The sequence below is a fragment of the Amblyomma maculatum genome, chromosome 4 (assembly GCF_055883805.1).
Source record: "Amblyomma maculatum isolate TAMU_Amacu chromosome 4, ASM5588380v1, whole genome shotgun sequence".
In the NCBI taxonomy this organism is placed as follows: domain Eukaryota; kingdom Metazoa; phylum Arthropoda; class Arachnida; order Ixodida; family Ixodidae; genus Amblyomma; species Amblyomma maculatum.
In genome coordinates this window covers 37817255-37843686 of record NC_139347.1, presented here as the reverse complement: position 1 = coordinate 37843686, position 26432 = coordinate 37817255, and the positions used below count along the sequence as shown (strand labels likewise).

Below are 26432 nucleotides of genomic sequence, written 5' to 3'. Positions count from 1 at the left end.
CGGCCCATGGAGTCTCAGTTCCTTGGCGGATACTACGACTGGTCGGCAGCATGTTTCACCAGCGTTGCCCATGCGCATGACATTTCCTTCGTCTTTTTAGACGGGAGTGCCAAGATGGCGAAGTGCATGTCTCTTCAAGATAACGCAAGAAAGAGAAGTAGAAAACGTATAGAAAATTTGTTAAGTAACGCGAATAAATGATGAAAAACAAAAAATCTGGACTCTCGCTCACATTCAGCCGTGAAAGAACAATGATCGCTTTGGGTATAGATTAAACACTAAACGCGATCCTCGGGCGACTAGGTTCTGAAGTCGCGCTTTTTCTCTGTCCCTCACTTGCAGTGACGTCATAATGAGTTAATGCGTTGACCGACTTTGGCCAAAGAGCATCGTGACACAAGTTATTTTGCTTCTACTCAAGGCGAGTCGAATTCTCCCCAGAGTAGCCGAGCACCAGGCCAGGGATAAGCTTGTACCCATTGCATTATCTACGGGTGCCCTTAAAGAGGAGGCATTAGGGACCGAACCCTGAACCTCCCGCATACGAGGCGCATCACGGAAGCGTCTGCTGCACATGCGCCTAAACGAAGTGATCTCGCCGGGAGGCTAGTGCTGAAGTGTAGAGAACTCGTGTAGCGCGCTGGCCAAATCAAGTGCCCAAGTGTAGGTGGCGCTGGCTACACTGACAAATCGAGGGCGCGATTGTAGCACTGCTTGAACTAGTGTAGAAAGTGTAGCCAAATCGAGGAGACCTCAGATAATCCTCTGAATCTGCGGAGGGTTTGAACATCGCCCCATGACTTCATGAGATACACAGTGGGTCAGCTGTATTACTTATGTTGCTATGCGAATATAGAGGCGCTACTGTCTGTTCTGTGGCTTTCCTCCCGCTAGTAAACCTTCTGTATGCGGAAGTGTGACATGGTGCAGGATCCGCTAGCGGTTGCACACCGCGAAAAATATGCAAAGGGAAGCCGTCCTATCGAGTTCGCATTAAGGGCATCCCCGAAGGCGACCCGCTACACGAGGAAACACGGCGGCACTGCGCTGGGATGCAGAGCGCGGCGCCGCTTAACGTTTTTATCCTCGGGGGAGGGGAGCGGTTTCAGGTTCAAGGACACACGGCACAGCATCCGTCGACAGGGCTTTCACGCGCCGTTTGACAAGTCTTATCCAAACAGCTGATCTGCAGCTAAGTGGCGAGTTGCCTGGTCTGCTGATGGAGTTAGCTCTTTCCGCGAGTATACACACTCAGTTCGGGCGAAAGCGGCCAGTCAATAAACATAGCTTTTGAGAAGAAAACACAGAACTGCTTCACTTGTTGCAGCAATGCTTGTAAGCAAAGCATCAGGCGTGCAATACAGCAGTAGCAACAAAAGAGAAACGGTGGCGCTGTTTTAGCTCAGTGCTCAAACGCCAGCCGAACACAGAGTAATACTGTGACAAACACGACCACGAAATCCTTCTTATGCAGCAGCTTTTCAGGGTCACTGTGTCATAGCTTGGGAAAAATGAGAAATAGGACAAGAACAGTCTTTTAGGGTAAGTGTGCCACACGTTGGACAAAAAAGAACTAAAATGATGATAACAAGAAAAGCGAGAATTAATATAAAAGATAAGGAGTGTGAGCCGGAAGTGTTTTCTGGTACTGGCTACAGTGTGACTAATATGCCGAGTGAGGGGCGTCACGTGGTGCGTGTCCGTCGTGGTCGTGGCCCCGAAATAGCCACAGCACCTCCCGCGTCGTGCAGCGCCCGTTCCATTTTTGCCCCGAGGCGTCGGCCTGTGATGGAGACGCTGCCCGTCTTCAGGGTCTCTCAGCGCAGCAACCTCGGACAGAGCCAAGGCCCCTCACCTCATCCTCCTCCTCCACCCGGCTTCCCTCGGCGCGTGCAGACCTTCGCCCGTGAAATGAGTCTTCTCCGAAAAGAGAGGCCAGGAAAGCAGACGACGCCGTCGATTATCTGGTTTATCTTACTTCGTGCTTGATAACTAACGGTACTAAAGGTGAACATTTTAAGGGTCTCGTGGAAGTAAAGCCTACCATTCAGCTCGCCCGTATCCGGTGGCCTCATCGGCTAACTATGTTGGTGAAATCAGTGAACATGGGAGAAATGTGGGAATCTATATTAGTATTAAAGGCAAGGTCGCGTTTTTTTATGAGACTGAACACCATAAAGCTGGTTGAAATGTCTGCTCATTCGTTTTACACTGAACTCGCGAAGTGTTGACGACCTACCTTCCACCCGCGTGTTGCTAGCAAAGACCTGTTCCGAGAGATTGCAAATGAGGAACAAACACCTGAACTTGAAAACTTTATTTCCTGCCAATGTAACCCGCGCTGGGGTATCTTTGTTCTTAATTTCTTGCTGCAAACCGGACGCAAACTCCCAACCGACGGTAGGCTGAACTCGAGTTGGCCTGAACTGGTTGCGCATTCATGTAGTCATGCATGGTTAGTTTTGAAAGATAAAGTACTCGTTGTCGAGCCGTTCGTGTGGTCTGTTTCTGCTCGAATGCTCAATCTTTCTGCCACACAAACTCTGACCGAAGCTATACATTTTAATGAGCTGAGCAGCAGCATAATCAAACGGGACACTACGGTTAGCAGCCACTGTACTACGGTATTCATGCCAACCAATGTCGCATCTCAACGGACGCAGAGGCCGGGCTATGGAGGAAAAGAGATGGAACGCGGTGACCGATATTCGCAGCTGACCCGGCAACCCGAATGCATGAGCTCAGCATCACCTGCGTACGAGACTCCAGGCAACGCGTGTCTGCGTTGATGTGGCAACCAGAGAACGGAACAGCGCTTGCGTTCTCTTGACAGCATCGTAGGGGTGGGAGTGCCACTAAGCGTGAATAGCTGATGAGTTGAAGCGTCGAGTTTGGACAAAATGTATTGCTTTTTGGTCGTTATGCTTACAAGTGCATTGTCTAGCGCGACGTTGCGTTCATTTAGAAGATATATACGTTTTCAGCAATAATAAACATGGGGAGATATCCGAGAAGGCAGCGATGTGAAGTTTTTAGTACTACTAATCGCTGAAGTTTTTTTTTGAGCATGCATCGGAAGAAACATTACAGAAAAAAGCAAAGTCTTATCGAAAACGAATTTTTCCCGCTAGACAATAGAAAACAAAAAAGCAGCGTAGGAATATTGCTGCTAGCCAAAGTAGCAGATGGGCGTAAAAAGGGGCTACAAACCACGTTACAGAGAGGGCGAAGATCTCTACCCCTCGTCGCGTGGTTATGTAAATCTCAATGGAAAGCCACGCAGCGAGAGAGAAGGTACTACGTCACGCAAATAGCGATTGCTTCACAGTCTGACTACAGTGCTCGTGGGAGTTGGAGAAAGAAGCGACGTTCTGCCCTTGTGGCCGCATTCTTCGCGGGAGCGACGGTTACGGCCACAATAAGGAGGAAAAGCACGAGCGAATTACTATGCCTGGTCTGGGATATTCGGTGTCGCTCGCAGCTCATAAAGACGGCAACAAACAGCGGCAGTCAATTGATGCAACGCCGGAAACACGCAATTAACTTCGCAGACACCCTTTGGCTTGCGCAAGGTTGGCCGGAAACTGCGACTACTGCGAAACTGCGACTAAATGTCAATGGATATTGTGGAAAGTGGCCAACAGTGCTGTACCACATTGATTTATGGCAAGCAGTGACTAGTCGTTATGTGCGAGACGACGAGCGCGGATTCTGTTTCGTCTGCGTTGGCATGGACAGAGGGTATAGCATTCGCTTGCCAGTATGACAACCGTTCTAGGCGGACGTGAGAAGCCTTGCTGTTTGGCGTGCACGTGCGAAAAGTGGTTTGATTTGTAGGGGTTAACGTCCCAAAGCGATTCCGGCTATGCGAGACGCTGTCGGGGAAGGCTCCGAAAAATTTGACCACTTTGTTAACGTGCACAGCAGACATGAGTACCCTGCGGCCGAAAAGTGCCAACCGAGCTGAAGTAAAACAAAAAAATTTCGCGTAACATAAACACGGAAGCAAGAAAGTCGTTGCTTCTGACAAGTCCTTTCCGTATAAGCCCTACAAGACATGACTTAAAAAAACAAACAAAAAAAAAACATGTAGGGAGATTAACCTTGTACGTTGCCCGAAGAACGTCAGTTACCCCTCATTAAACGGCAGGCTTATTCGCAGCGGTGGCATCGCTGGCGACACGAACTTAACTTCCTCACCGTTCGGGTCAACGCCAGTCACAGGAAATCCAAGAAGATACTTTTTGGCGCCCGACTGCTGCACTTGTATCACTCCACCGAAGACAAACACGCACAGCTTCCAACGACTCGGTAGAAGCACGGACGGTTATCCCAAGGTGGCTGAGAGGTCAGGCACCGTGCAGATGACACAATATAGTCGATGCAAACCACGGGTCACCATTCAAGGGCCGGACAGGGAGGCCACGAAGAACAGCGCACAGCACCGGCCATGGTGCGGCCGGAGACCGAATGCGATGGGAGGTGGGGGGCTAACTTTTTCGGCAGCCAGGAAGGAGGAGGGCGAGGAGATGGCAGCGCTGGGAGGGGGGGGGGGGTGGCTTTCGGGAACTGGGTTGTCTCGTTCAGCGGGGCACGATGCTGAACGTACCACTTGGCGGCGGCAGTTTGGAAAATGGGTCGCCCGCCGCCACGCTGTCGAAGGAACCGGGGAGCCGGCAGCGGTCGGACCGGCGGCGTGGGGGCCTGGAGAGGGCTCGGTGCGTACGCTCTGCCCTCCTCGCCGTGAAGAGCGTCTTGGCGGAGGGCCGACGTCACTGACAGTCGAGGGGAGTGGGAGACAAGGTGTTGGAAGGAGGCTGAGAGGATCAGCCTTCTCTCGCAAGGCACCGAGATGGCGGAGGGGGTTAGAGCCACAGGAGGGGGTTATTTGCAGATGTCAGGAGAAGGAAGTGACTGTCTTGGCAAGCAACACTTGCTGTGAACAGTGCCGAGAGGGGGAGAGCTTACTGAATACAAGCGCTGCTGAAAAGGAGGGAGTCTTCATGCCAGGAGGCGATGCAGACACACGAGGGCGCGAGAGGGAGGGGTGTAACCTATTCTGGAAACGCTAAAGGTGCTTCTGGGCAAGGTAATTCACCTCTCCCTTGGTGTCCAGGCATCCAGGGCATTGTGCCTGCAGTTTATACCCCTGGTCATGGGCGTCAGGACGGGGAGAGGGCTTTCTATTTCCCCTCGAACGAAATTTCTTTCAATATTGCGAGCTACCTTTACACGTCACACACTATACAGTATATCACCAGTCTTACAGGTCAAGTATCGGCAGTGAAAGATATAAATAGCGGCTGTTGAAAGCTATCGATTCCTAGAGAAAATGTATTTTTTTTTTATTCAAAGAGATTTATGCCGTCTTATCGCCACAAAGAAAATGTCACGCCCTCCCGTAGTCTCAAGGCTAACCAAACCCGTAACCACCAACAACTTCAACCTCTCTGCAAGATGAAGGAACTGAACACAAGGAAACGAGGCTCTGACTATCAACTCGTCTCGTCCCGTCCCTTGTACCTGTTTCTTCTGGTTCCCAGACAACTATGGAATGTCTTCAGTTGACTTCAAGATGACTCAGGGAGAGATGTGGAAAAGTTAGTGTTGAATAGCACCCTTTTGTATGTAAAAAGCGTCTAAAGGGGATGGGATTGTCCAGGAACTTGCTTCACGTGTATGACTGGTCTCGACCCATTTGTCGCGCTCCCTCCCCGTCACACTTCTGCGAATCGCCAGCGTGAATGCACCATAAAAAGACGCCTGCCTCTAACAGGATTTTACAAAGGGGTGAAGGGTGCTGCCATATTGGGGAGCTGGGCTGCTATCGTAGCACAGGAAAGTGTTGACGACTTCCCTCCTTAACAGCCAAGTCAAACCGGTTTCTCCAAGGGTCGTAAAATGGTCGTTGTAGCTAGGCTTTCACAATTTCCACCATCCCATGCCCCAAGGCCCCAAACTGAACCGCCCACAGAACCGCTCCTACAGCCAGTAGTACATCATTAGTGCGAAGGTACTCATACGATCTTCAGAGCCAAGCTAGCCATTGCAGCTCAGAAACGATCTTGTTTGTGCCTGACTCCTGACGGGCCCGCCAGATCGTGACGTCACAGTCCATGCATCCAGGACCAGGTACTTTTTTTCCAGTAGCGCATCTATCTTGAGGACTCCAGGTGAAGTACCTACCTCGCATATTTTCCGCAGAAATGTGGGTGGTCTTGTTTTCCAAGCAGTATTTAAAAGCAGGCCTGCGCAGAGACGAGTGAGTCATCTGTGGACACACCCTCCGCACTTTCTGAGCTGCTTAATTCGTGACAAAAGGACGCTGGCGAGTCTGACCGCGTCTTCTCGCTTGATGGAAAAGGAACAAAGTTTGCATTTCCGAGGGCCTGGAAGAGGCTAGATAGAGAGAACGTCATTCGTAGAAAGGCACGTGCTGCGAACTCCTCCCCCATTCTCACCTGGCACAGTGCACGGGAATAGTCTCCAAAAGTGGCGAACGACGAGGCTTCGCTAGCTTCGTGCATGCGCAGGACGTTACTGGAAAAAGGTCAGTCCGAACAATGCATTGACATAGTATCATCGGACTACCCAATTAAAACCCCGTTTAATTTCAGTACGAAATCACTGCTTCACACACTTAAACGCAACCAGGAACGTTATGGCTTGCATATGCCAAGCTCGGATGAAAGACAAAATAATTATAAAGAAGCCCAAGCGGAGCGGATTTAAACTCCTGGAAAACAAGTACGTAATGTCATTTCTGTCGCCGTTTTTTTTTTTTTTTCATACATGGTATTTATTACATGCAGTTAAGTATAAAAGGGCGGCCGATCGCCTCGCGTTCAGACTGCAACACACACTAGCGCTGTGCATTGCACGTTGTCTCAATCAACTTCCATCTGTGCGCGAAAGCAATTTGCACGTCCTACTTGGTTTGAGTACGTTAAAAGCCCGTAATTTCTCTTTTATGCGAGCTATATTTGAACGGGATAAGTAAGGTAGCACACCACAGGCGAAGGAAATAAATTTTATCCCTCAAACTTTCTGAAGTCTTTTTTTTTTTTTTCTCTTATTAAAGGGAGTGCTGCCTCTAGATGGCGCAAAAAACAAGCAAACAGAAAATCAATGCATAGTTTATGTGGGACTGCTAAGATGTCTGGAGGGGCGAATAACCCCCAATGGTTAATTTTAGCATAGAGTGACAGTGTACCCCTACTATGACCAGCTGCTCCTGCTCTGGGGCAGGTGCGCGCTATGTCTGTATCTGGAAATCATCTGCATCTGCGTATGCGTACATAATGACCTACCGAAGCAAAGAGTGCGATGATAAAAGCCTGTCAACTTTTTCTTTAATAATCAGTGGTGAGGATCAACGGGCTTGAAAACTTCACCGATCTGTATTTCATTTGAAGCAGTGTTTTGACGGGCAAAGTTTTACCAACATTTAGATTCCATTCTTTTCCGCTTCCGACGAAAAGACAAATAGGCTAATTCGGTATTCGGCACACGCATACATTCGTGTACACAGTGAGAGCGTCAAAGCGTCTAGCGTTGCCCTCATTCTTCAGAAAGTTTCGTTTCGCGTTTCTGCGTTTTTATTTGGGCGTGACAAGCTGCCTGTCGCGTGCGAGACGTGACACAAAAGGCCGGCAGTCAGGCAACGGCAGTCGCGACCTTGGCCTGCACTTTCCCCCGTCAAAAACTCAGGCACGACAGCAGAAAAAGGCGATACATACTTTACGACCCGAAGGAATGTCAGTCAGCCCGCTCTTATTGGCACAAGGTTACGTAGGTTGCCGATGGCGTCAAAGGGACAAGTACTATCAGTTGCGACGCTTGGTGATTAGTGAAGGGCCCCGCGGAACACTACGAAAGAGATTTGCGTGGAAATGAAGCGCGTCGAATGTTATAAGTGCAGCGTACCATAAACGCACAGCAACCGGTTTTGTAGTACATTAGATGCCTCGGAACTAGAGAAATTATCCATTTTTAGCAGTCAAACACCACCAAACCGAGCCTCCACGTCAGGGCGTGCAGATTACTGCACCTACTTCAAGTCCCTTCTAACTGCACCATTAAGTGCATTAAACTGTGGTTATAATTATAAATATTTTGAAGAGAGGATATAAAAAAAAATTAACATAACGTTCAGAGAAAGGAGCCCGCAAGGGGCGTATAGATGAGACAACAAACTTCGGTGTTTTATAGTTTAGCTGCAATAAACAGTAAGAATTGTATTGCACGGGTAAGATACGAAGTAGGAAGAACTGAAAACCACTGGTTAACTTTACATGGTAACACGAGCTGAAGTACCAGAAAAGGAACACTTCTAACCGAAGTAGTTTACATGTGGTAATAGAGCACGTTTTCAATACGAAATCGAAAACTTATGGTGTATATAAAAGGGGATAAAATAGTTGTTCGATATCGAAGAATCGGATCAAATATCTGCACAAATATCGCGGCTTTTGGCATGGGAGCAAAAACGGCAAGGTACTATCGCCGGCGCAGCAATGTATGGTGCTGTAGCTCATGGTGCTTTAGGTATACATGTCACTTTGACTCGACAACAAATATCTGTCCATCACGACACACACGTTAAGAAATTACCAACTCTTGAACTATACTCGGGGACCCTTTTTCTTGGCGATGCGCGCAAAGGTAGAGAGGCGGGGCGTCTTCAAACGTGTCGCCCCGCCATGTAGTGCGACGGCGCGGCTTTAGGCCTGCATAGACGTTGCAGATCATTTCTTTCGTTTGCTTCGACAGCCAGCGTCTCTTGAACTTGACCCGAATATTGTCTGGTGAAACGCTTCCTACCGTTGCGGAGCGGATGAACCAGAATCGGAACGACCCGAACAGGCGGCAGTCGCCATCTTGCCTACAAAACCCGCGGCAGACATCACACAAGAAAACCCGGTGGAACCAAGAAACTGTTTTCGCAGAAACTGCTCATGTAACTAGGGACTATATTCAGCTGCGTAAGAAGACGATGCGTTTTGGCTCTGTAGCTTTGGCTCCATAGTTAAGAAAAAGTGGTTTCCGGAGGGAGGCACTGCGGCAAGCTGAACTCCCCCCCCCCCCCCCTTACACGACACACGCCTTGGGAGCCATGTTGGCACCATACACGAATGAACCGCGTCTTCTGTTTTCGACGTGCACAAAACACCGCAGCACTCCGTACAGCGTCTCAGTGGACCGTCTTTAAGTAACTGTAGTGGAAGAAAACTAATCTATAGCTCTTTTATGGTCACTTGTTCGAAAACTATATACATCCGAAAACTTAAGAACATACTGGATAAGTTTCGAATAATTTGAACCTTCTCAGTTCGATTTGTTCAGCAAATCGAATGGGACTATATTAGCACACACCTACAGGAGAGAATGGAGTGCTTCGTTCGGCTTTGGACTAAACGTAGCATGGCACAATCGAGCAGCTAAAATTATGCAAAAACGGCTTAATATGCAATGCAAAAGCTTGTTTCGAAATTCCTACGCTGCAACCAGAAACCACCAAGCCTCCACTAATACGTTCCCACTAATATATACCCAGTATTTCGGAACATCCACGCTAAATAAGTAGGCGCTTTGGGAAATCATCTGTTTTTTCAATGTGCAGCAGTGCTGGTAATATGAAGATACTGCGTATTTTTACAAGTGGTGCAGTGGTAAGACGCCCGACTACTGTGCCGGTGTACCCGAGCTCGAACCCAACCGCGGCTGCTGCATTTCGATGGAGGCGAAACGAAGAGGCGTCCGTGTGCTGTGCGATGTCAGCACACGTTAAAGATCTCCAGGTGGTCGAAATTACTCCGTAGCCCTCCACTACGGCTCCTCTTTCTCTCTTTCCCCTTTCACTCCCACCTTCCTCCCTTCCCTTACGGCGCGGTTCATATTATTATTATTATTATTATTATTATTATTATTATTATTATTATTATTAAATAGAAGGCTCTCCAAGAACTTGAAAAAAAATCGTACCAAGGAAACGCGGGGGTTGGCTACTATAGAAACAATTCGTTCCTTTTTTTCTCTTTCTTTACCTTCGGTGGATGGAGAAAAGGCATAAATGGGGCACGCGAGACCATATTCCAGACAGCCACGATCATTTCCTTAGGTCGACTTCCGCCTCGGAAGTTGTGGAAACGTGAGGAAGGACAATCGCCCACTCGGAATCAAAAAGAAGCTATGCTTTCCTCACAGTCTGCGCCTTCCTTCGTGCAGGAAAAAAGGGGGCGTAAACGCTTTGGAGGGAAGCGCTATTCAAGAAAATTCGTTATATGAACCGAAGCTGGAGGACCCACCGACTAACGTGCGGCCGAAAGAAAGCATTTGCTGAGCTAAAATTGAGTCTCTGCTCCACTTTGCGCGCCTACTGCAGGTCACCTGTCGCGGTCAAGTGTCGGAGGTTATCGCTCAAATTCATTTTCGCATTCCAAAGCATAATTTGATGACAGCAAGTTTTCCTGTCGCCCAAGTCACATTTCTGTGCGCCGAAACAACACAGAAGAAATAAGTTTACCGCCCTGCGGAGCGCACCCGATTAATTTTGTAGGGGTCGATATGCAGCCGCCGCGTCCTGGTTCGATCAGTCAGCTTTTAATCGATGTCCTTATGCGCCGCACACTATTTTTCTTGTTGAAATATCTGTATATAAAGAAGTAACCCAGTCGCATGGGTTTTGCTTTGGACCTAATTGGCTTTTCTTATTGTACGATGGCGTTTCAGTTTTGTTTCTACTTCAATTAGTAAATACTCTCATTTCTTATAATTCGTATCCAAAGTTTAAAAGAAACTGCACTGTGAATATGAGCCTATCCCAGCTGTTTCGTGGATCATGAAAGGGACAAAATGGTTTATTGCAATAAACGGAGAAATACCTACAGCTTTTGGGTTTGAGCTTAGGTTATATAACCATTACCATTATTATTAGTAGTAGTAGGACTAATTTAACGCGGCTATCAACTTAAAATTTAGAAAAGAAACAAACACGGAGCTAACACTTGTATGTCACCCAGCCTAGAAACGTCCCTGCAGAGACGACGGCGCCCTCTTGGCTCAAGAGGAGATTATGCATCTCGTGCGGTACAAACACGGTCACGGCTCAGAGCTCGGCCTCGCCTGACTCAAGGTGGGATGACTCGTCACTTCGGAGACTCTGGCTCGTGCACGTAATGAGATTCAGCTCTATTCTTTTCGGCCTCGTTGGCGGCCGCTCTCGGTTCACTCTCAGCTAGCAGCCATCGAACTGTGGCGCTTATGTATACGAGCCAGCTGGAGCGAGCACTACGGCGGAAATAGGTAAACAAATAAATAAAAATAAAAGACGTGCGCACGCCTCAAGCGAAGCTACATTAAACACGGAGAACAAATCAAGCGGAAGGGGGTGTCTTCCGTTGATTCTTGCCTGTTTCAGCTCCACGTGTCAATGGCTATGGGTTCACGTGAATGACTATAGTGTCCTTGGGCGATCGGTGAAAGGGGTAAGTTTCGGTCACGTCATGCTAAGAGGCCAATGACCTGGGAGGAATCACCAAAAAGGAACTCCAAAGTGTTAACCACTTGGTGCATGATTATTTAGAGCAAAGGCGAATATAAGCCACCTTTGAAACCTCGTGAGGTGCGTGCGCGCAGTCAACTGACGTATAATCAGGATTGACGGGAACGCTTAAAATCGGTTCGAGCCAACGAAGGGCTTCTTATACTGCCAGAGTGAAAAACTTATGTAACTTGCCAAACCTTGCCGGGAGAAAAAATAGAGTCATTAGGCTGGGTGCCATAGCGCATAAGCTGCAAAGGCCAACAAACTCCAAACGAAGAGCTGCGTACATGTTCTTGTGTTAAAATCTAATACAAATTTGCACATTTCTTTTTTCTTTTTTTTTTTAAATCAAGAACACACAAAATTTAACACTTCCATTTTCTGCTGTCAGCAAGCTAGGATGTAAGGGGAGATATTCATAGAAGCTCTGCACAACAAAGTATGGCAGGGTTGATTGTTAAGTAATCAATTCACATGCTTAAATGTATGCTCACAGTTCAAAAGGTATGCCTAGATCGCATAGAGATGCTTACGTAGATGCGTATATCTAATGCGAGTTAAGGCGACATGAAATTACTTTGATGAAGCGTTCTTGATGACTACTATATGACTTCCATCCCTCGGGGATTGGCTTAACTAGATGAAATTTGTTATTTGGTCACTCCACGAATCTTTCCACTTAGCTCAATTTACTCTGTGCATCATCCGATCTTTATCAGGTATGTGAGGTTAGTGGATAAGGAATATGAGGTACGTTTTAATGTGCCCTTACGAGCCCCAGATGCCACAGCACTTTCGTTCCCTTGACTACATCTTAATTGCCTAGCAACACAGCAAAATCCTTTATCTGGCTTGTGAATCGATCGGCTGCTGTCACACTATATATGATGTCTACAGTAAAATTTCTGTAATATTTTTGGAGTATGGTGTTTTTTAGTAACAGTTTTGGAGCACGGTTGGGAATAGATGCAGATAACGCCACTTTCAATTTTTTTTTTCTTTCGTGTTTTCTACAGCTAGCTGCGGCGGGGCATTCTGCAATGAAAATTGATAAGCACTGTTTTCTTGTTACTATATTCTCCAGAATAAACACCATTTTATGTGTTCACAAAGTGCTTGCTTCTTGTGAAAATGTAGCCGAAAACTGAGCAGGAAATGAAAAGAAGTTGCAGGTGAAACATTGGGAACCTAGAAGGGACTGCATCGTAATCAAAGAGAACCGACCCGCCGCGGTGGCGCAGTAGTTAGGGCACTTGAGTCTCGACTAGCTGTGCCCTCGGATGCGGGATCAAATCGCGGCCTCGGCGGCTATTTTTGATGGAGGCGAAAAGTAAGGAGCTCCTGTGCTGTGCGATGTCAGTGTACGTTAAAGAACCCCAGGTAGCCGAAATTTCTGCTGCCCTCCACTATACGGCGTCTCTCAGTCTGAGTCGCTTCGGGACGTTGAACGCCATAAACCAAACCAAAGATAGAGAGATGGACGACTGTGGTTAATTTTTGCGCGCCTCAATTTCTTTCTCATCTAGCTGTGGTGCTGCTTGAACTTGCTATGCTTTCCGGTGCATTTTTATTAGCATGCATGCGCGAAAACAAAAATGTCGAACGATTTAGTTGAGTTAATTTCCCTGGATTAAGTCTTATTGCGCGGTTGTCTGTCTGGCCTATTACTGGCAACCCTGCCTTCTTATCCCTTCGTATTCTTAAAGATGACAATGCCGGAGGAAGATATATATAGTAATTTTCGGTAATTTTCTCGTTGCTGCATCATCTGCTGAACACTCACCGTCTACACGCCAAACAGGGAGAGAAGGAGAGTAAGAAAGAAACGAAAAAAAAAAAAAAAACGCAACGATCAAGCTCACTCTCGCTCGTCCTCACGACTTCAATTTCTCGGACAACGCATCCGAAAAGTGACACACAAGGTCGAAAGGCGAGGCAAGTCCCACGTCAAGGCTCTCTCATCGTTGCTCAAAAGGCCGCTTGTCGAAGGGTAGTGACCCTCGCCCAGAGAGCCTGCGACCCTCAGCGGCAAAAACATAAAAAGAAAATAAAGAATGGCAGTCATATGCATTAGTTCCAGGAAGCGCGCGATACTACAATCATGGAGCGCAGTGAAAAGACGTCAAACCGCTGCGTCCTTAAGAGAGTATACTTTTGATATCGCCTTTCCCATTATAAACTGTCTTGGCAGAGGAAGCATTCGCGTTGCTCCGGTCTGAATCGTGTTCTAAAAAGAGGTCGTTATAACAGGCCTTCCTCATATATAGGGGCCACTACGTTACTCGTCGGGACCAAACTTTCAAGCTCATTAAGAGGGCTGCGCAGCTTGATATCCTGTCCGTGTGCTCACAGACATGGCGAGATGGAAGGCCTATACGTAAACACGAGCCCGCAGAACTATGCAGGCCTGTCAGACACTGCATATTCCAACGCGGCAAACAGGATTAAGGATGCGTGTGGTCTAGTGTAAACACCTTCTTCGCCAGAAAAGGAGTTCGTTCATAACAAGAACTGTAAGACTTGGTCTTATCAGTGAGCGACAAATCGTGGTCTGCGCATTCTGCGATGAAGCGTGTGAGTCTCATCCTGGAGTTAGTGATTTACACACCTGTTTTCATTCCGTTTAAAGAGCAGCATTGTCAACTTTCACGAGATCTAAGGTCTCATTGTAAAATAGATGGAGTTTCTATTACCTTTCACGTGTAAAGGTCCAAACTGTAGATAAACTCTGGCACAATTTCCGCAACCCCTCGGTTTACCTGCAAGTGTTGCATATAAATTCTTGCAGTCGTGCATGTTTTTCGTCAACCTAGTTCTGTCCAGCACGGAGACCTCTTTCAGCTGTTGGTTGGTTTGTGGGGTTTAACGTCCCAAAGCTACTCAGGCTATGAGAGACGCCGTAGTGGAGGGATACGGAGTAATTTCGACCACCTGGGGTTCTTTAACGTGCACTGACATCGCACAGCACACGGGCGCCACTCCGTTTTGCCTGCATCGAAACGCAGCCGTCGAGGGCGGTATTCGGTCCCGCTTCCTTGGGCACAGTAGTCGAGCGCCGTAACCGCTGCGCCAACCCCGGCGGGGCTCTTTCAGCTGTGAAAGCACACAATTTGTAGTTCAGGGAAAGTGTGAGGGTGGAGGGCAGTTTCCCGTTTTACGGACTTTTGCAGCTGACCGCGGGAGAGGGTGGCCTTTCCTGGCCTTCTGTCAAAATAGAAGTGAGAGCGAAGCCAGATTACGCTCCTACGCTTGCCCTGCGGTTGCCCGAGCGTTACTCTGTTCAGCAGGCTCATTGCACATTTTGTCATCATCATCATCATCATCATCATCATCATCATCAGCCTGATTATACCCACTGCAGGGCGAAGGCCTCTTCCATATTTCTCCACTTAACCCGGTTCTGTGCTAGCTGCATCCACTTGACCCCTGCGAACTTCTTAATCTCATCCGCCCACCTAACTTTCTGCCGCCCCCTGCTACGCTTTCCTTCCCTTGGAATCCAGTTTGTTACCCTCAGCGACCATCGGCTATCCTCTCTTCGCACTACATGTCCTGCCCATGTCCATTTCTTTTTCTTAATTTCCACTAGAATGTCGGTAACTTGAGTTATTTATCTGACCCACTCTGCACGCTTTCTATCTCTTAATGTTACCCCTACCATTTTTCGTTCCATAGCCCTCTGGGTTGTCCTCAACTTAAGTAGAACTCGCACATTTTGTGCGATACTGTATATATTTTGTCCTGATAAATAAAATTAAAAAATATGCGCAAGTGCAGCCATCTCACATCACAGGTGTCAACTGCGCCCCACAGATACGTACAAGAATGTAAAATTCACTGCGCGCTCCTGTTCAGGTTCCATTTCCGCAATGTGCAATCCTTCCCCCATTGTCGTTAGGTGTATATATGCTCCAGCAGTCTTGCAATAGCAGCCTATCCCACTTATTCCTTGTTCGGTTCGTAAAAGCGAAGGCAGATGCAGTACTCGCAAGAGTCTGCACATTATTCGCAACCCCAGATCACTGCACGCGACCTAGCGGACTGCGAGAGAAACCGCAGATCTAGATCCTGCAGCACAGAAGCGCGCCCTAGTTTTCCGTTACTCATGCACTATAAAACAGCTCCTATAGCTCTGTTCTCGGTTGGTCGTAATGCCATCGTGCGAATTGCAAAGACACGTCGAAAGAACCATTAGCGTTATAATTTACGCGCCTTATCGCATAAATTCGCACAATGTGTTTTTTTCGTTTCCAGGTAAGCAGATAACGCGCCTCAGAGTTCGTTATGGAATAAGAAAAAGAAAGCACTCGAAAAAGTAACCTCCGACACGGTCCAAACATTTCACTAAGGACGACCGTTAGGTAATCGTCAACTTACCTTGTAATCACTAATTCAGTCTTGCGTGATCATGTTCTGAGCACCCGGTTTCGTTCTGCAGGCGCGCTGTAATCGACAACTGAATTTGTCCAACCATGCCCGCGTGTCCTGCCACGTGCGCATGTCCTGAGCGTGCGCGATGTCCAAATGCTATACACACGCAAAAAACAGAGTTCCAGGGACTGTTGGCGAATTAAACCAACAAGATTTCATGAATGACAGCGAAGAAAACGCAATAAAAACTTCAAGATCTGTCTTCTAACGCGTATAGCCCATTTGGTAACATCAGAAGACTGAATAAGCCTTATTGGCCTTCTAGGCCCTTTTTCAAAGAACAGTCCTCGTGCAACGGGCAATGATTACACAGCTGCCTCTTCCAATTTGTTCGTCGAGATAGAGCACCTGGCCATTCACTCTACGGGAGCCTCAGCAGCGGCAAGCCTTCCTATCTGTACGAAACAGCTGCACAGCTGGCACATGATGTTGTATGTTCAGCTCGCCCAGGGTTCAAAACGAAGGATGCAGAGCAAGCCAACGTCGAATGTACAACGTTAAGCGCTATACGGGACCCGTGTCCTATGGCGCTATTGTCAGTGGCTATTATTGAGAGCGCTGGTTCAAAGGGTTTTATTTCCAAAACCGTACCCCATTTGCTTTATTTCCGGAAAGTCGCTGGCCTAGAGTTAACGAACATTGTTTTCGACGGAGGTAAAAACGCAGTGCAGATTTCATTTGAAACAGTCGATCGTAGTGAAACCGCATCTGTGTATACTCTCTAAAGCATTTTTTCTTTCTTCTCGGAACCACCTACATGCTTTGGAACGCAGCTGTGCCGATGTCTCAAAAATTGGCCGGATTGTTTTAATTTCAGCCTAAAGGCGCACTTTCTTCCTGCTTTGTCATATAGTTTTACAGGTGTGCTTCGGCAGATGGTAATTGCAATTACGCGCAAAGACAGTCACTTTACGACTAAAAGACCGGTGCCCAAAAAATAGACATCTGTGCACTGTAGTGCCGGCGTAGGAGGTTGCTATTCCAGGTCTGATATACAGCATCTACAACAGTAACAACAACAGAAACAATACAGACATGGTGCACTATAAATTGAAAGCGCTCGGTTGGTCTGACTGCCTTAGTTCAAAGGCGAATTTTGAAGCAGTTAGGATCACACCCGTGTAGTCTGCCAGGACGTTTGCTATGCTGCTCCTGCGCCAGCTGTACTGCTTCTACACCGCGTCCCATCTTGCGACTCCAGAAGTAAGCAAAACCACGCGTTTGAGGAACTGCAGTCCAAAGAAAACCGAGACCGATTTGGCAGCGCCAGATGAGTGTTACCCAAGTCTTCCGCAGCGCGCGTCCTCTTGCCTGTAATCGCCCGCCATGTGGTGCCACCGGAGTTCGCTATCACCGGCAGGCCGGAGCCGTATCTTTTGTAGTTTTTGATGGGTGCAGAAATCTGCCGCAATGCGGATGCAGCCGGAGGGCATATGCTGTCACGATCAGAATTTTGCGGAACGTGGGAAAGCATGAACAACAATAACAACAACAAAAAGTTAGGCAAAGTAAACACGCTGACTGCAGCTACTACTAATGTACTGCAAAACATGCCGTGACAAGGGCAGTTCAGCCAGTACGGTAAACATGCCGGCTGCTTTCTAAAACTCTCTAATAGTAAAACTGCATCTCACGCCCCCCCCCCCCCCCCCCAAAAAAAAAAAATAAATAAATAATAAAATAAAATAAAGGCCCGCGCTTGCTATTTTCGTCCTTTGCAGGCGTCTCTTTGTCATCACTCTTATAACTTCCTTGCTCCATCCTCGCACATAATCTACCCAGCAGAAGGGCCTGCAAATTCTCGTCGAGCTCTCGGTATTGATGCGACACGTGGAGATAGCGGCTGATTCCGACCTGTTTATACGGCGCGCGTAATGTCCTGTACACAGAAGCCCTCCGAGGATGAAATATCAAGTGAGCACTGCTAGGGGCCTCGGAGGGCATTTTCCCACACTCTCCCAAGCCCCGAAAAACTCTGCTCGCGATAGTACAGCGGAGTGGCAAGTGGAACATTGGGTTAGTTGGTTTGCCGTTAATTAAGGAGCTGCGCACCAGGAAAACACCCGGGCAAAAGGAAGGGACAAACGCTTGTCCCTTCTTCCTGTCTATTTCTGTTGCCCTGTTTTTGTACGCCAACCGCACCAGGATATTAATCACGTCGTTTCTTTCTATTATCGCCGATAACGAGACGTATTGTCGTGCCTGTCACGTCGTTACAGAATCTACCAGTGGTCGTTTTAACAAGGCGGAGGGGGGGGGGGTGCAACCACCTCCACCGTATACCCTCCAAACTTCTCCCACAGATGCGCCACTGGGATTCGGATAGGACTCTAAACAGAGCTAGGAAAACCACGTTTGTAGCGAGGTAGACCTATATTAAGACGTTTCGAGAAGCCTAGTTTTTTCCTTAACGAACAGCGTAGCAGCGGCGGTCAGCGCATTCAAAAGAAAACAACCGCAGACTATTGTGCGCGTCTGAGTGCGGGAAATTGCAGTGCAAAGGGCAGCGTTCCGCACTATGTCCAGCCGTTCACAGGCTATTCACGCTTATTAATTTTTGGCGTCAGATGCAGTAGGCAGTGCCTCAACAAAAATTTTGTTCAGGGTCTCTTTTAAAGTGCGGTAAGGCTACTCTTTGCACTCCTTTTGTTCTTTTTTTCCCCCTTCCTTTTCTTCTTTGCTCCTTTTTCTCTTTTATATGGTCTTTTGCCAAATGCGGATAAGCTTTTGCACAGTTTCGACGTATTCTGCACAATTTTGACATCCGTGGCTGTTTTGACGTATAACTGACTTTTATGGCTTTAATTAATTAACTCTTTATTCCACACCAATAAAATGTTGTACACAGATACATTCATTCGCCCTCTACATAAAACAACCATTCTTTTACTCATCAAAAAATTAATATCTCGACACTGACGGTGTGACATCTTCCGCGGACGCACAATCCTGTCCACATGAGCCTATAAAGGTTTTTGCCTTAAAACGATGACATGAAAGCAAGGTGTAGATGCTTGGATGTCTGACAGGACTCCACACGCACTGCCCTCTACGCACTGCCTTTCAATTTACGCGTTTTACTTGAGCGCTGTGTATACACGCGTTCGCAAAACATATATCCGTGTTAGCTGGTATATTGAAATCTGTGCAACAGTTGGCTTGCAAGAAGTGAAGAAACTGGGTTAATCAGAATGGTGTCACTAGCTGGAGCAAACTATAGCTCACAGTGAACTTTATGAATCTCACTGACCTCGACGTGGCGTCCGAAAGCGGTTTTTATACGTGCCACCATGGCACTGTCACATATAAGGCACGTTTATATAGTAAAATGCTCTGTATGAACTCCAACTGTTTGGTCTTCTTTGAAATCCACAGTGCATACAGGTCGCCGCTTGCCCCCTCTATGCTCATGCTAGTAAACGCAACGTGCAGTGAATCATCTTAGCAGGAGGCTTTCAGGAGCTGTGATACGATGCTGGGAATGGACACTAATCGCATTTTTTTTTTTTTTTCGAGGACGAAGTGGCAAATGCCGCACAAAGGGGGTCCACTCACAAATGGCAGCCGTCTCACTGTCACACCTTCGAAGGTAAGCATGCCAGAGACCGTGACCTGTGCAAATTGGTTGGCATCATGCCTGTAAAGTGCCATCATGCCATCCGTAATATTGCCCCTTCATTCTTGAACCATATCTGATTACAGCAGAGTTCTACTTCCGGAAAACTAGATTTGCAAGGACTGCTCCACGCTCTCACCTAAGCATGTCTGCGTCGGCGCGCCTGCTAGCAGAGGACTGGCCACGTCTTCGAAGACGAAGCTCCAGGCGGCACTGGGGCCCGGCTCGTCGCCGTTGGAGGTCTTGGCCGCCAGCGCAGAATCTGGTGCGAGCCCTCGGAGTGAGGACCCCACTAGGCCACCAGCAATACAGGGTATGACAACAGATGTGCGACTGGGCACAGCTCAAACGCTTTCAGCGCCGCGCGCCCGGTGCTGGCGGCGGCGTAGACGTCTTGTGCGCGCCGTCGCGGTCTCGTTACGTCCTGTCTTTGTTGAAATCCGAACTCAAGATCGACAGACCCCGTGGCGAGACGATGGCGAGAAAGTTGCGTGCGCACTGACGCAGGAAAGACACTTCCTCCGGCGCATCTTATATATCACTGTCACGAGCATTTGTTATTCCATATATATTTCCCGCGTCTACAGTTTCAAGAGAGCCCCGTAGTACGCTCGCTACATGTACGTAATGGGTCGAGATATTTCACAGTGATCATATCGATTCAGTGTCTTTCTTAAATGCAGTAGCCACAGACTATCTTACTTTGAGCTGCTTTCCACCCGAAGTGGGCAAGTCGACATCCTCGTCGAAAATAACGGGATGGGGGAGGCGGCGTTGGTCAAAGCAGCGAGTCCAGCCAACAAAACAGTGATGGAATCAACTATCAAAGCATGAAGAATTTCACATCTCGCACACAGCTCGATTAGCATAAAGTCAATGGCAGAGGGTTAATAATTTATCCTCTTTATAAATGTAAATGGAGGAACAGTGTCGAGTACCCCAAATTGGAATTATTTCATATACTTGTGTCAATATCAGGGACGTTTAGAGCAAACCGCCTTTCTCATCCGGGCGTCATTTAGTTGCTTGTTTACATCTGCTGAAATTAGTGTTATATGAAAACTATAGTGACCATAAAACTTGTTTGAGGAACTCGGTTTTAGAACGCAGTGTGTGCAGTCTCTCCTGTGGAGCATCGTTGCTATATTTTTAATAAAATTGGAAACATACCAACAAGCAGCAAAAAGATCAAATCATTTACGTTCAACGTTTCTAATGTAATGCAATTTCTTTCTTTATATCAGAAAGAAATATACTCCGAGCTAATCAGTACCACCGAAGAGGAAACATCAGCACTGGAATTATTTAGAGAAAGATATACGTTAACGAATATAGAAATAGCACAACTAAAGTGTAGCTATATTTATATTCATGGAAAGTTAGACACTATTATTGGTTTACTGATATCTCTCACTCACTCTCGGTGCGGCTGCCATGTTTTAGGCAATACATTTGTTTCACAGCCACCGCATTTCTTTATCGATGCTGCGCGCCTACATATGGACTTTACGAAGTAGACGCATACACGAGGCAAATAAAGACCCTGCCAGTTGCCCATTCGTTGTCGCTTTGCAGCTCTTCTTTGCGTAGTTCTAACGCCACGTACATTCATCACTGACGCGCATAAGGAAGGTTAAGAATGTTGTACTCGACACTGAGCAGGCTAAAATATTGAATCAAAGTTTAGGAGAAAACAGGAGAAGCGCCCAATCCCCTGTTTTCAATCAGGGGAAAGGAAATGCCCAGCTCATATTTTTCTTTGCATTGAAGCAGTATTTTTGAAACGAGAAAAAATGTAGGATAGTGCTTTCCGTTATGTCCCATTACTCTCACAAACATGCAGCCGTACGCACTACATACATGTGTCTACCAGCTGCTTTGATAGTACCCACCATCGCGTCATGTCTGCGGTCACACAATATCGGTTTCTATGCTCTGTCATTGCAGTGTAGGCTGGAAGCAGACCGAACGGCTTGCTGAGATTCCTGTTGGCGTTAAAACACCTCATCTGGTTGAAATCAATCAGGAAGATTTCGCTTTGCATAGCGTCTTTCACCCGCCAACATCACACAGCCACGGTCGTCAATCATCATCATCATCAGCCTGACTATACCCACTGCAGGGCGAAGGCCTCTCCCATATTTCTCCACTTAACCCGGTTCGGTTCTGTGCTAGCTGCATCCACTTGACCCCCGCGAACTTCTTAACCTCATCCGCCCACCTAATTTTCTGCCGACCCCTGCTACGCTTTCCTTCTCTTGGAATCCAGTTTGTTACCCTCAGCGACCATCGGTTATCCTCTCTTCGCAATATGTCCTGCCCATGCCCATTTCTTCTTCTTAATTTCCACTAGAATGTCGGTAACCTGAGTTATTTCTATGACCCACTCTGCACGCTTCCTATATCTTAATGTTACCCCTACCATTTTTCGTTCCATAGCCCTCTGGGTTGTCCTCAACTTAAGTAGAACTCTCTTGGTTAGCCGTTCGATCTGCCTCAAACCACCGTAGCAAAGCTTTAGGGAGAGAAACATTTTTTTACCGATCTATTCCGCCTGATCGACGCTTGTCTCAACTGTTAGAGACCAGTCGTCATCGGACGTCTATAGAATTTCAGCTCGTTCAAGGAGTGTGAAAAAGAGAAAGAGGACTGTGGGCTCGTCCCTTAGCGCTTTGTATCAAACCACATGAAATTTGAGGAGTCACTACTTTTATTCTTTTATCGTCGTGTCACTTAATCAAGTGTCTTCCGGTATCTTTTTGGGGCAAATCTTCCTGTGGTGTCACTTTGCGAGGACGACACGTGAAGCCGCGAGATAAGGCATCAAGCTTTGATGACCAGTCCGCCGAGGCACTCGACAGCTGCACGTAGCCTTTGCCGCTTTGAGCTCCGCTGGCTTTTTCCGCTTTGAGTTGAGCTTTATTTCCATTCAACATATCAAATTTTCAGCATATATTCGAACAGAAACACGCGAAGATCATGAAACACGCGTTCACGTTGTCTGCTTGCTCGTGCGGTGTTCGCCAGCGTCCGAAGGCAGTTTCATGCATTTTCGCATCATGTGCGTACGACTGAACAGGTCACGAATCGAGAAGCGAGGACTACTGTAAATTTCAATTCGTCCCACACGTAGCCAGCACGGTTTGCGACTGAATATCACAACTGTTCGAATATACATCAATGCGGTAAATAAAACGCTATCGTAATCACCTTGTTCTGCGTCTTTCACAAAGCTGTCCTACGTTTCGGCATTCAAAGTTGTCGCGTATCAGGAAGAATGGCGTCTGTTTCTGTCCAACCGTTGGCTCCGCGCTGTTAAAGCTATGCTGCTCGATCAAGTGCACCATGTCCCATTCATTTCTTCGTAGGCCCGCACCAGCAACCCGTCATCGTTGTTTGCTCTATTCTTCTGCTTCCGATCACATGATGTTGTAGAATAAGCAAACTACTAACAGAAGTGTAGAGTACACATGATGAAGCCGGGGTAAATAACAACAAACGGCCCACTCACCACTCATTTGTACACAAGATGCTGTCCGGTGAGGCACAGAATATGAACCGACAAGGTTGACAACCGAGGCAAGCGTATTCCAGTGGCGGCGACGTCTGATCTGGCACCTCAACTACGCCTCTCAATGCGGCCAACATAGCGCAAACAATCTCCCTCGGGCCACAAATCGTCGCGGGGAAGAGGCAACATTTTCCTTCTCTCTTAGATGGCGGTCAAAACCCAACTTGAAAACCCGTACGGCTTCCCGGTGTAGACACATCGTGGCGAAGCCGTCGGCGACGCGAAGAACCGGTGAGAGGCGGTGCAAGAGCTGGAGGAGAGGTTAAAAGAAAAGTAGCTTGTGACGTGTGCAGTTGCATTCGGCCATGCACTTTCCCGCCCGTACGCGAACGATCCCGGTGACGTTGAATTGGCATGTGTGTCTTCTTCTCCCCCCTCTCTCCATTATAGCTTGCAGTAGGTGCTGCACGCAGGTGGGCGCGGAGGAAAGAGTCGCGACAATCGCTGCCTCCCCAAGGTCAAGGTGTTGCGCCACTGAACGGCGGCAAGTATTTTACAGAGCGAAGTGCATACACGGAGCAGAACAGAACGGGGAAAAGGATGGGATGTTTACCTGTGTGTAAACAACACTGGGACCTCGTTTAAATCGCGGACGTTTCCATCACTGCTGATGCTCATCTGAACCTGTGTGCAGTAGACAATGCATGCGCTGCTAGCGCTATACTTATGCAACACGCTTGAAAGCCAGTAAGAAGCAATGACAACTCGAGTACATCGTCGCAACATGACACGTGTATGGACTGTAGAAGCTATTGGCCAGCGAAGTGAATACGTGTAGCGATACTACAGCATGCGTGCGATTTGCTTTCAGAAACGACGAGCTCAGCAGCTAATATGTACAAACAGTGCTCTGGCACCGAGGCAAGCACTACGAACGTTTATGCGTGGAAAGCTAGAAGGATATGAGTAATCGTTTAGAGTTCAAGCGACAATGGACGGCTGAACCATATCGATACTTCGAACATTCCGACATGCGCAGAAGGCTCTCTTATTTGTTCGAGCGCAATGTTGTCTTTGACGCGAGCTTCCGTTGTTTGTGTCTGGGAACCCGAGTCTTTTGTCTCGTTAAAATTGGTGCCATGAAGTACGCATCACAGAAGTAAGAGAGCAAAGCGGCATCTTGGAAAAGAGTGTGTCTATTGTACACATGTTTTTGCTCGTAATTTAAGACCGAGGACATCGTGAGGAGAATGCGCAAATACTCCTGAAGGAGGCCCCAACTACGGCAAATAATATGCGGCTCCCGTGTGGGGCTCCAGCTTGCCTTTGCCCCAAACGCAGCTTGGCACGTTCGCAAGTGAAATTATGCTAATTGCTTCAGCTAAATGTAACCAAATTATTTAAAAAGCTGGCCTGTCTTCTGCATGGCTAGTGAAACTGGGTGAGGTTTGATGAGTCTTGTGCCCTATTATTCAGTACGTAATTTTCGTTCTCACTGTGTGATTTTGTTGTGAATTTGTACCTTGTCGACTATTGAGAAGCCATGCAGCCGCACACGCTTAGGCATTATCGAAGGAAGCGGCTGAACTGCCCTGACCGTAGAACTAGTCATTCCAGCCAGCCACGTGTCTTCTGACGCACGGAAAACCTGCGGACAAATCGCTCAGGCAGCCGAAAGGAGCAGTGGAATTCCCGCCGAGATAACTCAGGCTTGACTGAACCTCAAGCTCTTTGCGAAATAATTTTGTTTGTACTTTTATTTGTAAGTCTACTCGCGCATGCTGCGCCGGTGCGGAATATTCGCTAAATTTAGCAATAAGTCCTTTACCACAGTTTTTTTTTTATTTTTGCTTCTCGTGTTTTTATTCTCCTTGCTATGTTTACACCATTTTGCAGCTTGTTCCTACGCGCGCCGGACGTCTTCAGCATGCATCGGTGCATCAGACAAGAAGAAGTGCAGGTCGTTATGAAATGAGTCATATCTGCGAGGTAGGCGATTAGGGACTTTTCCTCCATCGCACCGGATAACTGCTGCACCACCCTGCCTGAGTGATGCGTTAACGAGAATCTGACGTTCGCGCAGCTCGAACACACAGACACCGATCGTGTTTAGCGAATGCACGGGCTATGCCACGCAGTCGTTTTCCCGCTGTGACTCGACCTTCTGCCAGAAAGCGAAATGGGCGATGGGTTGATTTAGCCAGTGCAAGTGGGGAGAGTTTGGATAGCGAAGGTGCTCGCTTCGGCAGATGCGCGCGAGCGCTCGACTTCTACACCGTTCAGGAAATATTACGACGCAATGACTGGGATTCAGCACGGTCGGACCTCGGTGACGAATAACGCTCATGACGGTAGTTAATTACCACTGCGGCCATTGGGAGTTATAACTTTTTTTCCAGAAAAACGCAGGTTATGGAACAAATTGTGCAGCAGGTGACGAACTTCCGAGCTCTTCATAAACAATGACTGCTGCAGCTATCGCTAAAAATTAAAAAAAGGCCACGTTTCCTTCCGAAATCTTTTTTTTTGTTTTCCTTGTTCTGCTTCAAAAGGGCAGGCACAAAAAAAAAGGAGCAATATTATTTGTGTAAAGAAAACACTGTCATGCCCTCCAGCATCCGAGGAAACAGTCAAGGCATCCTTGAAGTGAGCGTTACGAAAACAACTTCTACAGCGAAAGCTGTCCTATGTAGATTAGTGGAGGTGTGCCTCTGGAAGGCTCCCCTTGCATGCTTAGCTCGCGTCCCCGTGGCCGCTTCGAACACTTTGCGGTGGTAGGAACGGCGGTTGCATAATGCCCCGCAATAGAAATTTGGGTGCGAGAGCCACCATGCCACGGAAATGAACGGCGTGAGCATCGATCTTGCGACGCAGGTGGCTGGGATCTTATAGCAGCTGAAAAAAAAAGAAAAGAAAAAAAGAGTCTTAAAAAAAAAAGAAGAAAACTCGTCGCGTTACTCACTGTATTTGCCCTGTTAGCGATTCATTGCACATGCTTTGCACATTTTGCTCGAGCAGGTTGTCTCGGTACCAGCGGCGCGGCATCTGCTCTTCATCCACGGTGCTTTATCGTTCCTCAGCGTCGGACGAGAGAATTTTGATCTTAATTATTGGAGCTCAGAGAAGCGAGGTTATATATTGTGAGAACGGTATAAAAAAAAAAAAATCCCGTGCGCAGCAAGCATTTCAGGGAGGAAGACTTGTTTCATGAAGTTGGTACTGAATTGTCTAGTAGGTAACGGCCGAATTAACTGGCTAAATATCTCCACAGTTTTGATTTAGCGGAAAAACATGACTGTGTGTCGGCCAAAAGCTGGCCTTGTGCGTAC

The 26432-nt window shown here is 47.6% G+C and overlaps 1 protein-coding gene across 6 annotated transcripts in view; it reads right to left on the bottom strand.

The window, feature by feature from the left end:
- The window catches only part of LOC146190745 (scavenger receptor class B member 1-like), a 74196-nt gene that overhangs the window by 24074 nt on the left and 23690 nt on the right, over window positions 1–26432 (bottom strand). Inside the window, exon 1 of one of the 6 annotated variants that reach the window (XM_084601124.1) lies at window positions 23104–23229. The exons of 2 other annotated variants lie outside the window; for them this stretch is intronic. In XM_084601124.1, the coding sequence (XP_084457250.1) occupies window positions 23104–23110 (7 nt within the window). In that variant the 5' untranslated portion in view covers window positions 23111–23229. Of the gene's footprint in view, window positions 1–4200; window positions 4345–4609; window positions 4632–23103; window positions 23230–26432 lie in introns of those variants that run through there. 3 more of the 6 variants (XM_084601125.1, XM_084601129.1, XM_084601128.1) reach the window with 3 other exon arrangements.